This window comes from Lepidochelys olivacea (genome assembly GCF_965140295.1).
Source record: "Lepidochelys olivacea isolate rLepOli2 genome assembly, chromosome: 6".
In the NCBI taxonomy this organism is placed as follows: domain Eukaryota; kingdom Metazoa; phylum Chordata; order Testudines; family Cheloniidae; genus Lepidochelys; species Lepidochelys olivacea.
The window spans coordinates 48,916,548-48,929,349 of record NC_140416.1 but is presented as its reverse complement, the minus strand read 5'-3'; the positions used below and the strand labels follow the sequence as shown (position 1 = coordinate 48,929,349).

Below are 12,802 nucleotides of genomic sequence, written 5' to 3'. Positions count from 1 at the left end.
GTTGGGGGGCTGTCTGTAGGCAAGGACTGGCCTGTCTCCCAAGATGTGTGCGGGGGGGGGGGGTGAGAAAACCTGGATTTGTGCTGGAAATGGCCCACCTTGATTATCATGCACATTGTAGGGAGCGTGGTCACTTTGGATGAGCTATTACCAGCAGGAGAGTGAGTTTGTGTGTGTATGGGGCGGGGGGGTGAGAAAACCTGGATTTGTGCTGGAGATGGCCCACCTTGATTTTCATACACATTGTAAGGAGAGTGGTCACTTTGGATAAGCTATTACCAGCAGGAGAGTGAGTTTGTGTGTGTGGTTTTTGGAGGGGGGGCGGGGGTGAGAAAACCTGGATTTTTGCTGGAAATGGCCCACCTTGATTTTCATACACATTGAAAGGAGAGTGGTCACTTTGGATAAGCTATTACCAGCAGGAGAGTGCGGTGGGAGGAGGTATTGTTTCATGGTCTCTGTGTATATAATGTCTTCTGCAGTTTCCACAGTATGCATCCGATGAAGTGAGCTGCAGCTCATGAAAGGTTATGCTCAAATAAATTGGTTAGTCTCTAAGGTGCCACAAGTGCTCCTTTTCTTTTTATAGTTCAAAGAGAATGTTGTGCTGATGGGATCTTACCCTGTTGTAACCATTGCATGCAATCAAGAAAAAGCCTTGGACTTTAGCATGGTTATGAAACACAATTAAGTCCTGCCTACAGATTTTAACCTTATTGTAATGGGGTCTAAGGACAGATGTGTTGTAATCATCTTCATGACAAAATCATAAACTTCCCATAGGTTTTTCACCATTATATAAAATTATCTTTTCTATAAGATGAATCATCCTATAAAAATTCTATAGCATGGATATGATTCGCTAGTTAATTTTCCATGTAATTTCTATGTTTTCACAATCATATCTATAGAACACTATTACATTTCTATAGAACCCAATTGTTTTCATTATTATTAAATTCCATGGGACTTTTCTACACAGGCAGGTCCCCTTACACCATTATTTTTGTAGTACAGATGGGCCCTTAGAAACAGCAATAAGAAACATTTGGATACAGGTCCAAGTTTGAACTTCCCCAAAGTTTGGGGTGTTCAGACCTAGGAGTGTGATTTGGCCCTTAATATAGTGAGTAGGGTTAGCCCCTGCAGCTCAGCTTGAAACCAGACCCGGGTTTGGTTTACATCCATCCTACTTGCTATTTTGAAACATGATTATGTGAATAGTTGTTCTGAAGAAGATATCCAATAGCCTGTGTAAGATCACAATTGATTGCTCTGGGGAATTTTCATTGCCATTGTCTTTTTCAGAGATTCTGTAAATAAGACAACCGTTTTGCATTCTCATAATTTATTACAATTGAGTTCCATTTAGCTGCGAGTCCATGTGATTGCAGATAAATTAGCTTGACTATAAGAATGACAGTACATCTTAACCCTTGCTTTTCTTCTTGCAAACATTTCATAAACAAGTGGTAAAGCTAAAATATCTCCACTTTGCTTCCTTAGTATCTGACAGTATCATAAACATGTGATATGGCTGTACAATACTCTTGCCAACAAGATGTCACCTCAAGATGTCTCCTCAAACGGCTTTACCAAACTCATAATCATTTGAAGAGTTTAGAACTTAATTAAAGCCCTTTAAGAGAAAACGACCTTTTTGTTTTCAGAAAGGACAGGCAGACATTTAACACCTGGCAGAATTTCAGATGTCAGGGATTGGCCAAAGCAACCAACCAATCCTTGAAAAGGATACATTCCCTTCAAGAGAACCCCCAAGGTACATGTGGCACCTCACGCCCACCTGTGCTAACTGCCAGTTCACCACAAGAAAGTTCATAGCGGTGGGAATGCCCTTACTTATCACAAGTGCTCATCTCTGTGGTGCAGGGAACTCATCTCGTGAGGCTGTCAAGAATCATTATCAAGGGTTTCCTCATCTTTCATGTGTCACTTGAACTATTGTGAGCTGAATTTTTGCGGTTTGTGAAGCCAACATTTTCAAGTCCTCTCGTCAGCACTCAGCCTCAGTAAATGAACTATGTGCTGATGAGGTCTGCTGGGATCAGAGCAAATGAATCTTTGCCCCAGCCTTTTCAGTTGCCACTCTGCATCCAATATGACAGCTTCAGGGCTGCAGTAGCACCCACAGCTGCTCCACCACAATTCTTTACGCAGGGAGTTTTGACCAGCAGATGTGCATACCTGCACGCAACTGAACTAGCGTTTAGGATCCTTCATGGTGCAGTCTGAAGAGGCTGCAGGCCCCTGGTGAAGTGAAATTGAACAGGTACCATGCTCTGCTTGGCCTTTCCTGCCCTCAGTTGGACTGCAGAATCTGGGCCAAAGTAAAAATCAGGCTATCACTGAGTACTACTAAAATTGAGTGGTAAAAACCATAGTGGGCATTTTTCATCCTACAAGCCAAGTGGATATTTTGACATCCAAGTTGTTGGTTAGTCAAACTGTGCAATACATGGGGTTGTTGGATTTGTGCCATACATGGAATTTGGTTCCATGTTGATTTCTATACCACAAAGGTTTGGCTCTGAGCCCAAATCTGAACCTCTTCAACAACCTGTCACTATTTCTGAGTAATGTAGGGACTTCTAAAAAAAATTCCAAAGTGTACATAAGGCCCAATGTTGCCCTAGGTTTTCCCAATCCTCATATAGATAGGTTAGATTAAAAGACTTTAAAAGAAATGGGAATTATTTGTGTGTGTCTGTGTGTTAGCACCACTTGCAAGCAAGTTATCCTCTTAAAAAAGTATTAATCTATATTATAATTAACACTAACTTGACTTGGGAAAATAACTGCTCTAAACATGATTTGAAAATGCATTAGATTTCTTTGTTCTGAAGTGTCTGCAGTTAGAGAAGGAGTGCAAGAGGACTTCGTGTTGAAACTAACAAATGAACGATTTAAGCTCCGTTTTCTACATTTTCCCCCTATAGTTTCTGCATTCTGATGAATCCTCCAAGATCTGTGAGATTTGCATTTCAAAATCCTGGTCATTTTGGGAGGGGGGCATACCCCACCCTCAAGGAACAATCCAGAGAAAAAATCCTCAAGGGGGAACCTTGAACTGTTTCTTGTGTGGATTTTTGCCATGTACAGGAGAACTGATTTTGGAGGAGAGGAAAATTAATTTAATACAATTGGCTGCAAATAAAAAGTGTGTGTGTGTGTGTGTGTGTGTGTGTGTGTGTGCACGCATTAGGTCATTCTCTCCCCTTCTCCCCCCAGGCCAAATTCTAAATACTGGGTGGGGAGGAAGGAATCTATCAGTCAGGCCCCAAAGTCTTATAATGCCGACAATTAAACAATACCAGATATATATCTATATATGTATCAATATCAACTGAAGAAAGACTTGATGAATAATTACAGGATAGGAAATATGGTTTCCCAGCAGCAGATAAGCAATGAAATGGTACATTAACAACTGAGTCACATCTAAGCAGGTCAATAAAATGAACTGACCAGCAAGTCTAACTTACTGTGCCTGTTCTCCATTATGATATTTATCTCTATAAGCAAAGGGAAAACGGAAAATTCACAAGAGGCCTAAGCGAAGTATCCCACCTCTCTGCACAAGATGAATGTTGCACCAGAGTTTAACAATTGTTCAGCATTAACCAAAGAGGTGTATTTCTTTATCCCAAACTGAACCATGTAATGATCAGTCTGAATGACAGTGTATAGAACATACCTACCTAAGCAGTAGGTAAGAGAAGTGTATCTATCTGAAAGAAAGGGAAGGGAGTCGTTAACTTCATCCCTAGTGTAGAAGACACAACTGTTAATGGGGTCAATAGTAGATGTGCTTACATTTACCAGGGCTAGATTTGGCTACTGAGTCATTATGTCAAGCTTCAGAGGGGTAGCCATGTTTGCTGCTTTTACAGATCCAGACTAAGAGTCCTGTGGCACCTTATAGACTAACAGATGTATTGGAGCGTGAGCTTTCGTGGGTGAATACCCACTTCGTCAGATGAATGTAGTGGAAATTTCCAGAAAATGTATACCTGCCTCTGGAAATTTCCACTACATGCATCCGACGAAGTGGGTATTCACCCACGAAAGCTCATGCTCTAATACGTCTGTTAGTCTATAAGGTGCCACAGGACTCTTTGCCGCTGAGTCATTATGCAACTTTGACCAAGTTTTGTCACTGACCTCAATGGAAATAGAATTGACCCTTAACTTCACTGTGCCTGAGTTTACCCTTCTGGAAAATAGGGCAACGAATGCAATGAAACCCGGCCTAAACAAATCACCCCATGGACTTGCAAAACTGTTTCCTAATAGTGTTGGTTCTTCAGCTGGGGGTTGAACAAAGTCTGGAGACTATGGGGATGTTTTACAGTGGTCTCTTAAACAGAGAGTTGCCTACTGAGGTCATTCAGCTTCACTGAACTTACATCACAGGGATGCAGTGAGCCATAGTTAATGTTTTTCAAGGGAGGCCTGGATGTCTTAATACACTGGATCTCAACCTTTTCTATAACAATGCCCTTCCAGGTCCCCCTTCTCATCCAGCTGAAATCTAGCCATGGCTCCCCCCGCTCCCATTTTATACACAGGGCTCTGTACCTGGTGAAACAAAATGAATTAAGGAGTGTTTTCAGTCCGTTTTTACCACAACTTTAGCATAGCTTTAAAGACAGTTTTTTAAAATGTTCTCATGTTCTCCCACCACGTTGGGTCTATACCTTTTACCTTCTCTACCTAGCCTATCTTAGGGTTTTATACAACTGCCTATATTCATAGTATCCGAGCACTCTCTTCTTCCTTTCCCCTGTTTATTAACCCTACCTCAAATGATGTCGTCTAATCAATCAAAACAAAAAATATCCTGCTGTCAGTGGTGCCTGTTTATAATTTGCCATATAATTGAAACAAATCATTTCCTTTGGAACGAGGATGCCATTTTTTGACTCATGGAAACTGTTGGCTTTGGAGCAGCCATCCAGCCTTATGGATTTCATTCAAAGTGTTTAAACAGCATGTTGTTCAAACCCAAAGCTATCTACCCAGGCATTCTTACCACACCCATCGCTGTAATCTTATATCGCAAAGTTAATGGTATTATGCCAAAGATGAATTGTTGGTCCACAAACTAAAGTTAATGGAGTTATGCCAGGATGTACCTGACCCATTATGGACCAGGTGTTGGTACTTTTGCTCATGCAAATGGCCCCAATGGCTGAAGGAAAGCAAGAAGGATTGAGTCCTACATATCTCATGACTCTCCATGTAAGAGCAAGCATTTTCCCCAGGGCCTTTGGCCACATGTTCTCCTTCCCTCACATGCTATGCAGCATGTTGTATGCACTTTCACTCTCCACCCCACAGGCTGCTGCATTTCAGTGATGCTGAATGTATATCATATGATGAAAAACCTTGGGACCATTTCCTATATAAATGTATGAAATTTCCATATTTACAGACTACATTTTATTCGTCAAGTTAGGTAATGGGTGAAATCACTGCTTTTCTGCTTCTCCTGCCCTGAAGACTTTTTTGTGACCAAAAAAAAGAGACATTACTGTGATTTTTCAGGAATTATACACACTTAATTCAAACTCAGGTTAGGAAAAAACACTGAAAAAATAGGAATATTACTAGTCTGAAGAACTGAAATCACACAGAAGGTCTCAAAATTCTTCCTGGGTTGGATCACTGGTCTACAGTTCTGTATCTTTACACTTTATAATGCTAGAAAAAGAGACTAAAGGCTGAATGCTCAGTTGCCACAAGCTCGTGTTTACACTCCTGAGGGAGCCAGGCAAAAACGGCTCTGAGACAGCACTGGGCTGGTTGGGAGCTGAAGCCAGCACAAAATGTAGTTGGAGCAGCCATAGAGCTGCTCTAATTTACACCAGCTTATACTGACCTGCTAAGGAGTCATTATTCTAGCACTGTGAGCATTATATGCTACTCAAGGATTTTTCTTCACCACAGGAATTCCTAGCTGCCTTTTAAGGCACCATTCCTGTGGCTTTGTGCTGCCAGAGAACAACAAAGCAAGTGGAACTGGGGCTGAGAACCAGGGCTTAAGTCTTTCAAAACCCACTGATCTATGTAGGAATTGTATGCATATAGGAACAAATCCAGATCAGAGCATCCAGTATGAGTACCTAGGAAAGTGGTTCTAGGGATATGTAAAGGGGGCAGAGACAGAGGAATCTACCCTCCAGGCTGTGGAGCTGCTATGCTTAGACTGTAGGCTCTTTGGAGCAAGGACCATCTGTTTGTTCTGTGTTTGAACAGCACCTAGTACAATGGGGTCCTGATCTATCATTAGGGCTCCTAAGCACTACAGTAATACAAATAATGAATAATAATACTACGTAGAGGCTACTTCAGCCCCATGCTGCACAGGGTATATGAACATCCCACAGGTTCTATGACAGGCCCACACTGGCTCTATTGCAAAAGAGCCCTCTATGATGGCAGAAGAAGGAGCTGGATTTTCCCCTTAAAATATTTTTCCAGCTGAATAACAGAATGCCCAGCAAGGTACGTCAGCTTCAGTCTTCACATCCTGGTGACTTGAGGCCAAGCCTTACTTTTTTCTGTACAGACAAGTTTATAATGGCCTTCATCTCAGCCTCAGAGAACTTGGGGGTCAATGCCACACTGTCATAGTCAAATTCTTCATCAAGGGAGAACAGCTGAACTTCATCCCCACATAGCTGCAACAGGGAAAAATATAGAAATATAAATAAAACAGCAGCAAGTAACGATAAAGAAGCTCAAAACATAAACACCTGGTTAATATTTAATTAAACTATTTTTAGACTCCAGCACTCTCAGCTGATTAAGCTGTTTTTAAGTAAAAGAATAAATTCAATTATTCAATTTGACCTAATTGAAGCCATTTAATGTGCCCCATTTGTACCATACTGTATTGGAACGAATATCATTAACTAATTTTTGCTGAAGGCAAGGAATCAAAAAACCTCCCTTGCATACAACTATTACATTTCCACCACTTGTACCAGCAGGGTTGTGAGGATATGGAAAAAATATGTAGAGCTATATGTTAAGTTGCAAGGATAGGTCCCACAACTTTCAGATTTTGGCTAGTTTTATGTGCTGTTTACTCAACTGATACTACATTTTGTAGCAATGGGAATGCCTATAAGGAGCAAAGAAGCATAATCAATTTTCAGTTATTAAAACACTGCAAGGCCTGTTTCCTTTAACCAAAGAAGTTGCTTGCAGAGGTGTGCAGTGGGTTATTTTGGTTGATGGGAAGTACAGTATTGCAGAATTAGTCAATATTGGCTCAGCTGACATATGTTGCACTGAATATTTTAAATTATAAATGTGTTTTGAAAAGACTTTAGTTGGCACAATTTATAAATAGGATAAGTAAATAAATCATAATATTTTAAAGGCTGCATATTAATAAGGACAAGCAGAGGGACCATAGCATAAAATGTTTTCAATAAGACATTAGATAAATTAATCCTAGAAATTACAGATGGGAACATCTTGTTAGCACATCTTTTACATCCTCCCTGTTCTCCAACAGTACAGGACTGGTCCCTGTGCTTTGCCCAATTTAGCATAATATTTCTATGGGTAGGTCTACATTGCTCTCTAAACCTGGGTGTGCTGGACCTAGGTTTATGGGCTTGTTGTTTCCAACCCCATGCTTGAGTGTCCACACTGCTTTGTAAACCTGGGTTTATAGTTGCTGGACCTGGGTCTCACAGTTATGCTAATATGTCCATACTGTGCTACACAGACCTTCTGACTCGAGTCTGTGGTTCAAGCTGCATCCACACTGCTAAATGACAGGGCTTGGACCCAAGTCACAGTGGGACTCAGGCTCTGATCCACCCAACTAGCAGGGCCCTAGGACTCAGGACCTGAGTGCTTGCTGACCCAAATCAGACTGATTTATGTGTGGACAGAAGTGGGGCTTGGGCTCCAACCTGAGTCAGAGCCCAGCTTCAGTACACAGTGTAGACACACCCTATGGGGCTTCAATAATCATAGACAATTCATTATTAGGAAGACGTTTTTTTTGGCAGCAAGAAATCTATGCTACAAAGTGCTGAAAACTCCAGCCCCACGCCAGCAAAGCGTTTAAGCACATGAATAGCCTCATTGACTTCAGTGGGGTTAACCACATGCTTGACATTAAGCATGTTTAAAGTTAAGCACATGCTTAGGTGCTGTGCTGGATAAGATCATTTTGCAAGATTGAGCCCCAAATGCTTTGCATGTGATGGGACACTTCAGAATTCACAAAAATCAGCATGTTACACCCACTTGAGTGCAAAACAGAGAAAAGATGTGTGCATTAATCTCCTGAGCACCTTCGAAAATCTCCGCCTAGACTTGTTTTGCTCTGTTTTCCACTTGAGTTTGTGTAACATGCAGCTTTGTGCCAGATTCTCAACATCTTACTATTTACACACTGGGGTTGAGATTTTTTCATCAATTAGTAAAACCTTGGATTGTTCAAGGGAGGGGAGGCCAGATGGTGTAACGAGGGGCAATGCGACAAAATTAATGGGAAAATGTGAGTGGAATATCAGGAACAATTTCCTGAGCATGAGCTGTTATACTGCCCACTATTCTCCAATGAGGACTGCCCCATCTTTTGAGTCAGTTTAAATAAGACCAGACAACGCACTGGAGAACAATTTTGTACTGGCAGGAGGGTGGACCAGATGACCCCACTGTCATAGATCTTTCCTATTTCTAATTCCTGTGATACTATTAACTTTTGTCACTGGCACTTTCATGACAGAAACTCTGGTCTCAACAATGACCTTGGCAGAAGTAGTAAAATGTAACTTGAAGCAGGCACACATAGGTTTTCTATTATAATCCACCTATTTCTCCTCAAACAAGTTCATTAAATTGTAGTCTATGGAAGGAAATGTCTAGCCTTTACTTTAGATCTCTTACGGTACAGAATCCTGGTGCAGAAGTGTTCTCCCCACCTCTCCCCCCCCATATCCCCTTGAAGTTTTCAGGACCACCTAAATTGATGACCTTTTGAATCTGTTTTCTGCCTTCTGGGATGAAAATTGATTTTGATTATTGTGGCATTTAAAGATCTTACATCAATGTCTTTGCAGGATGAGCAGCTTTTCAAGCTGCAGAAGTGAAAGCAGGCATGGAAGCTGGTGTGAGAAAACTGTGCTAAGAATTCCATGTCATAGCATGTATTCCAATCTCAGCTTTTTTTTTGTTTCTTGCCTACAGGTGAAAGCTATAAAATCCTCAAGGTCTTATTAGGAATTGCCATCTACTGGAAATTCCTGTTCAGAATACTCCTGCTTCCTATTAATTCTAGTTGGCAACAAAGTTTTGAAATACAGTAACAGGTCTACTGGACTCCTAGATGCAATGCAAACTTGTAATTTACCTGAAATCCAGAGTCCAGCAGAATTCAATCAAGACCTATTGAAGGGTTCTAATGGAGCTAACCGGAATTTCAAATCAGGACTGTACAATGGAACAGGCTTGTGCATCAAGGGAAAGTGACATTTAGATCATAGAACAATGACAAAGTAGTGCGTCAAAATGTAATTGGGTCATAGTTCAACAATATTTAGGAGTCTCTGAAGTTTATTTTGAGACTCACAAACATCCATCAGTGATGTAGGATTGAGAGCATAGGATCACTCCATTACTTTTGGGTTAATCCTGGAAAAGAGAGACTTCCTCAAAAGAAGAGGAAATCACTCCAGCCCATATTTAAAATTCACACTTGTGTTCATTAGCTACTCAATTTAGGAGTCACATTATCCCATGGGATTTCTGCTGAGATTATGCAAGAGGTCATATTGCCACAATTAATCTCACATAATACATCATAGACATTAGAGTTAGATATAGAAAAGATCTGTAAGATCACCAGAGTCACCTCCTGCAAGAGTAGGTTTTGATCATACAGTAGATATTACACTGACCATACTCTACACTTGATTTTAGTCACAAGGCTAAGAAGCAATCATGATGATTTTAATGAGGTTTTTTTGATCGTGCAGAGCTAACAATGCAGCAATGTGTGTCCCCTCATTATCTTGAAGCATGACTGTTTTTTTCTTTTGTTTTGTTTTGGTGGAGGGGATGGCTTACAATCAAAAATATTTACCCTCCAGTTTGCAAAATCTGCAGGAAAAAAAACAAAGGAAATGCACAACATTAAATATGTGGGAGTAGAATCTTCCAGGTCTCAATGAGTCTGACTAGCATTAAACTTAGATGTAAGTCTCTTTGGAAGAATTAGAATGCTTTCCCTTCTCTTTTTGGATGCACTTTCAGAAGTTCAATTTCTATATTTCTGTTCTATGCAAATGGCTTAAATTTCATCAACCTTCTGGTGCTGAACAGACTTAGAGTTAGGAAATAAGAGTCTGATACTGCACGTGAGTCATCCCACTGACTTCAGTAAGGAATACTCACATGAGTAAGGGTCTGCAGGATCCGATTTCAGATCTGCAGCAGGTCAGTAACTGTGGCTCCGCTGCAAGAATTAGTGTTGCCGCCAAAAAGCTTGTTCTCTGCAGAAGCTAAAACTACTGACTCTAGATATGAACAGACTGCACGAATGGTAGTTATATGTCTTTATTTGTTTAATTTCCATTCATCAGTTGTACCTGTCTACTTCCTGAAACTCTTTCTATTGATTTAAGTGTGCTTTGGGTCAAACCTTAGGTGCAGAATGGTATACCCATGGTTTTTTATAAATAACATTCAAATAAAGTTCAGCTGAGTCAATATCCACAAACAAGCTCTCTTGACCCACCAAAACTAAAGTTCTAGTCCCTCAACCCACTCAGTACCCATTCCATGAATTCTCCCAGGAGAAGCCTGTTAAAATACCATGCCGTGGAGGAGGCCCTTGAGATCTAACAGTGATCCATCTTAATTTTCTAAGTGTTCAGTTAAGAGAAAAATCCAAAACCAAACCCCATAAAGTATTATTTAATCTCAAAGTGTTTTCCATTTGCTGTAGCTGCCATAGCGGCTGATACCATGATTACAAGTAATTAAATTAAGAAAACTTCAGATTGCAGTGAACCTTTGTAGCAATTCTACAAAATCAAATCTGTCACCTCTGCACCAACGCTATTAGAGTATTGAGAAAACATATTCAGCCACTATGACCTTGTCATGATTTGCATTTAACTAAACCATTTCATGAACATGCAGATGTGTAATGGAAAAGTGTTTGTAAAAAAGAAAAATGTACATGTAATTCCAAATGAAATTGGATGTAAGAGTAGAACACACCAGACTTCACTCTGTTATCTCCTCATTGCAAGTTTCAAAAAGTCTAATTCAGCTGTATGTCTATTTGTGTGCTTCATCTCTCAGGCAAGCATTGAAAGCAGTGGGTTTGGTTTGGTTTTTATCTTCTCCCAAGTATTAGTTCATTTCAGCCTTGTATGAAGGAAATCAGTCCAAAGGCCTTTAGATTACAAACTGAAATTCTGATTTATTTCAAAAGGAAGAAATTCTGCTACGGAACACTGAATCCCTCACAGTTGAACAAAAACAACAGTGAATCAAGTTATTATCTTGTTATTTTTGCCTAAGGAGCCGAGAGAAATATGCGTATGTCTAATTTAACATTTAATTGAAATCTTTTCTGGAAGCTCTCTGGGAATAGAATTTGTGCTCTGTTAGAGAACTGCCAGTTTTCTTAAGATTGCCCATGTGATTTACTCGAACAGACACACCTCTGAAGGAAGAATCGTTTTCGTTCACAGCTACCACAAATCCAAATTAAAGAGGAAGGAATGTAATGTTCAGATTAATAACTGGAGCATTTTGCTGGAGGCCACTTTGCGAAGTAATGTTGTAAATAAAACACCCTAAATTGAGAGTTTCAAAAGTCTATTAATAGTTGGCAATTCAGTTTCTTTTTATTTAATTTCTGTGCAGATACATTGAACTAAAAGCCTTGATTCTGTCCTTTCTAACCTCTATTTTTGCATAACTCAGGGCAATCTACAGTTCTCTTGTTTAAATTATGTAAAGGGTTGTCCCCACAGACAAACACTGCTGAATGTATTGTATGTTCAAGGGAAAACTGATCAGCTCAATACCCATGTGGAAAAGGTAGAAAAAACATGTGTAGGCAGAGTACACACTCAGATTATGATGAGCTAAGACACTTTGAGAAAGGAAGGATAGTCTGGCGGTTAAGGCACTGAGGTGAGCAACACAAAACTTAGTTTCAATTCACACTTTTGCCACAGATTTCCTGTGTGACACTGGACAAGTTACTTAACCGATAGGTACGTCTACACTGCAAAAAAACCAAACCCATGGCAGCGATCTCAGAGCCCATCTTAACAGATCTGGGCTTATGTGGCTCACACTATGGGGCTAAACATAGCAGTGTAGATATTCCCACTCAGTCTGGAGCCTGGGCTCTGAAACCCAGAGAGAGGGGTGGATTTCAGAAGCCAAGCTCCAGCTCAAGCGGGAACGTTTGCACTGCTATTTTTAGCACTGTAGCATGAGCCACGCAAGCTTGAGTCAGTTGACCCGGGCTGAGACTTGGTGCCGCAGGGGTTTTTTGCAGCATAGACATACGGCATTTTCTTCTCTCACCCTTTGTCTGTCTTGTCTTCAGACTGGAGGTTCTTTGAGGCAAGCCCTTGCTCTTACTATGGGTATGTACAGCACTTAACACAATGGGACCTGATCTTGGTAAGAGACTATAAGTAAAATTGTGACCCTATAGAAATCAATGGGAGTTTTGCCACTGACTTCACTGGGGCCAGGATTTTATCTTGCAGGTACTACC

The 12,802-nt window shown here is 40.5% G+C and overlaps 1 protein-coding gene across 6 annotated transcripts in view; it reads right to left on the bottom strand.

Annotated features, from left to right (window-relative positions):
* Positions 1-1,339: 1,339 nt before the first annotated feature.
* The window catches only part of IFTAP (intraflagellar transport associated protein), a 62,788-nt gene continuing 51,325 nt past the window's right edge, over positions 1,340-12,802 (bottom strand). For all 6 annotated transcript variants that reach the window (XM_084631665.1, XM_084631662.1, XM_084631664.1 and 3 more), the window contains one exon: positions 1,340-6,704. In XM_084631665.1, coding sequence (XP_084487791.1) covers positions 6,540-6,704 — 165 coding nt within the window. In that variant the 3' untranslated portion in view covers positions 1,340-6,539. The remainder of the gene's footprint in view (positions 6,705-12,802) is intronic.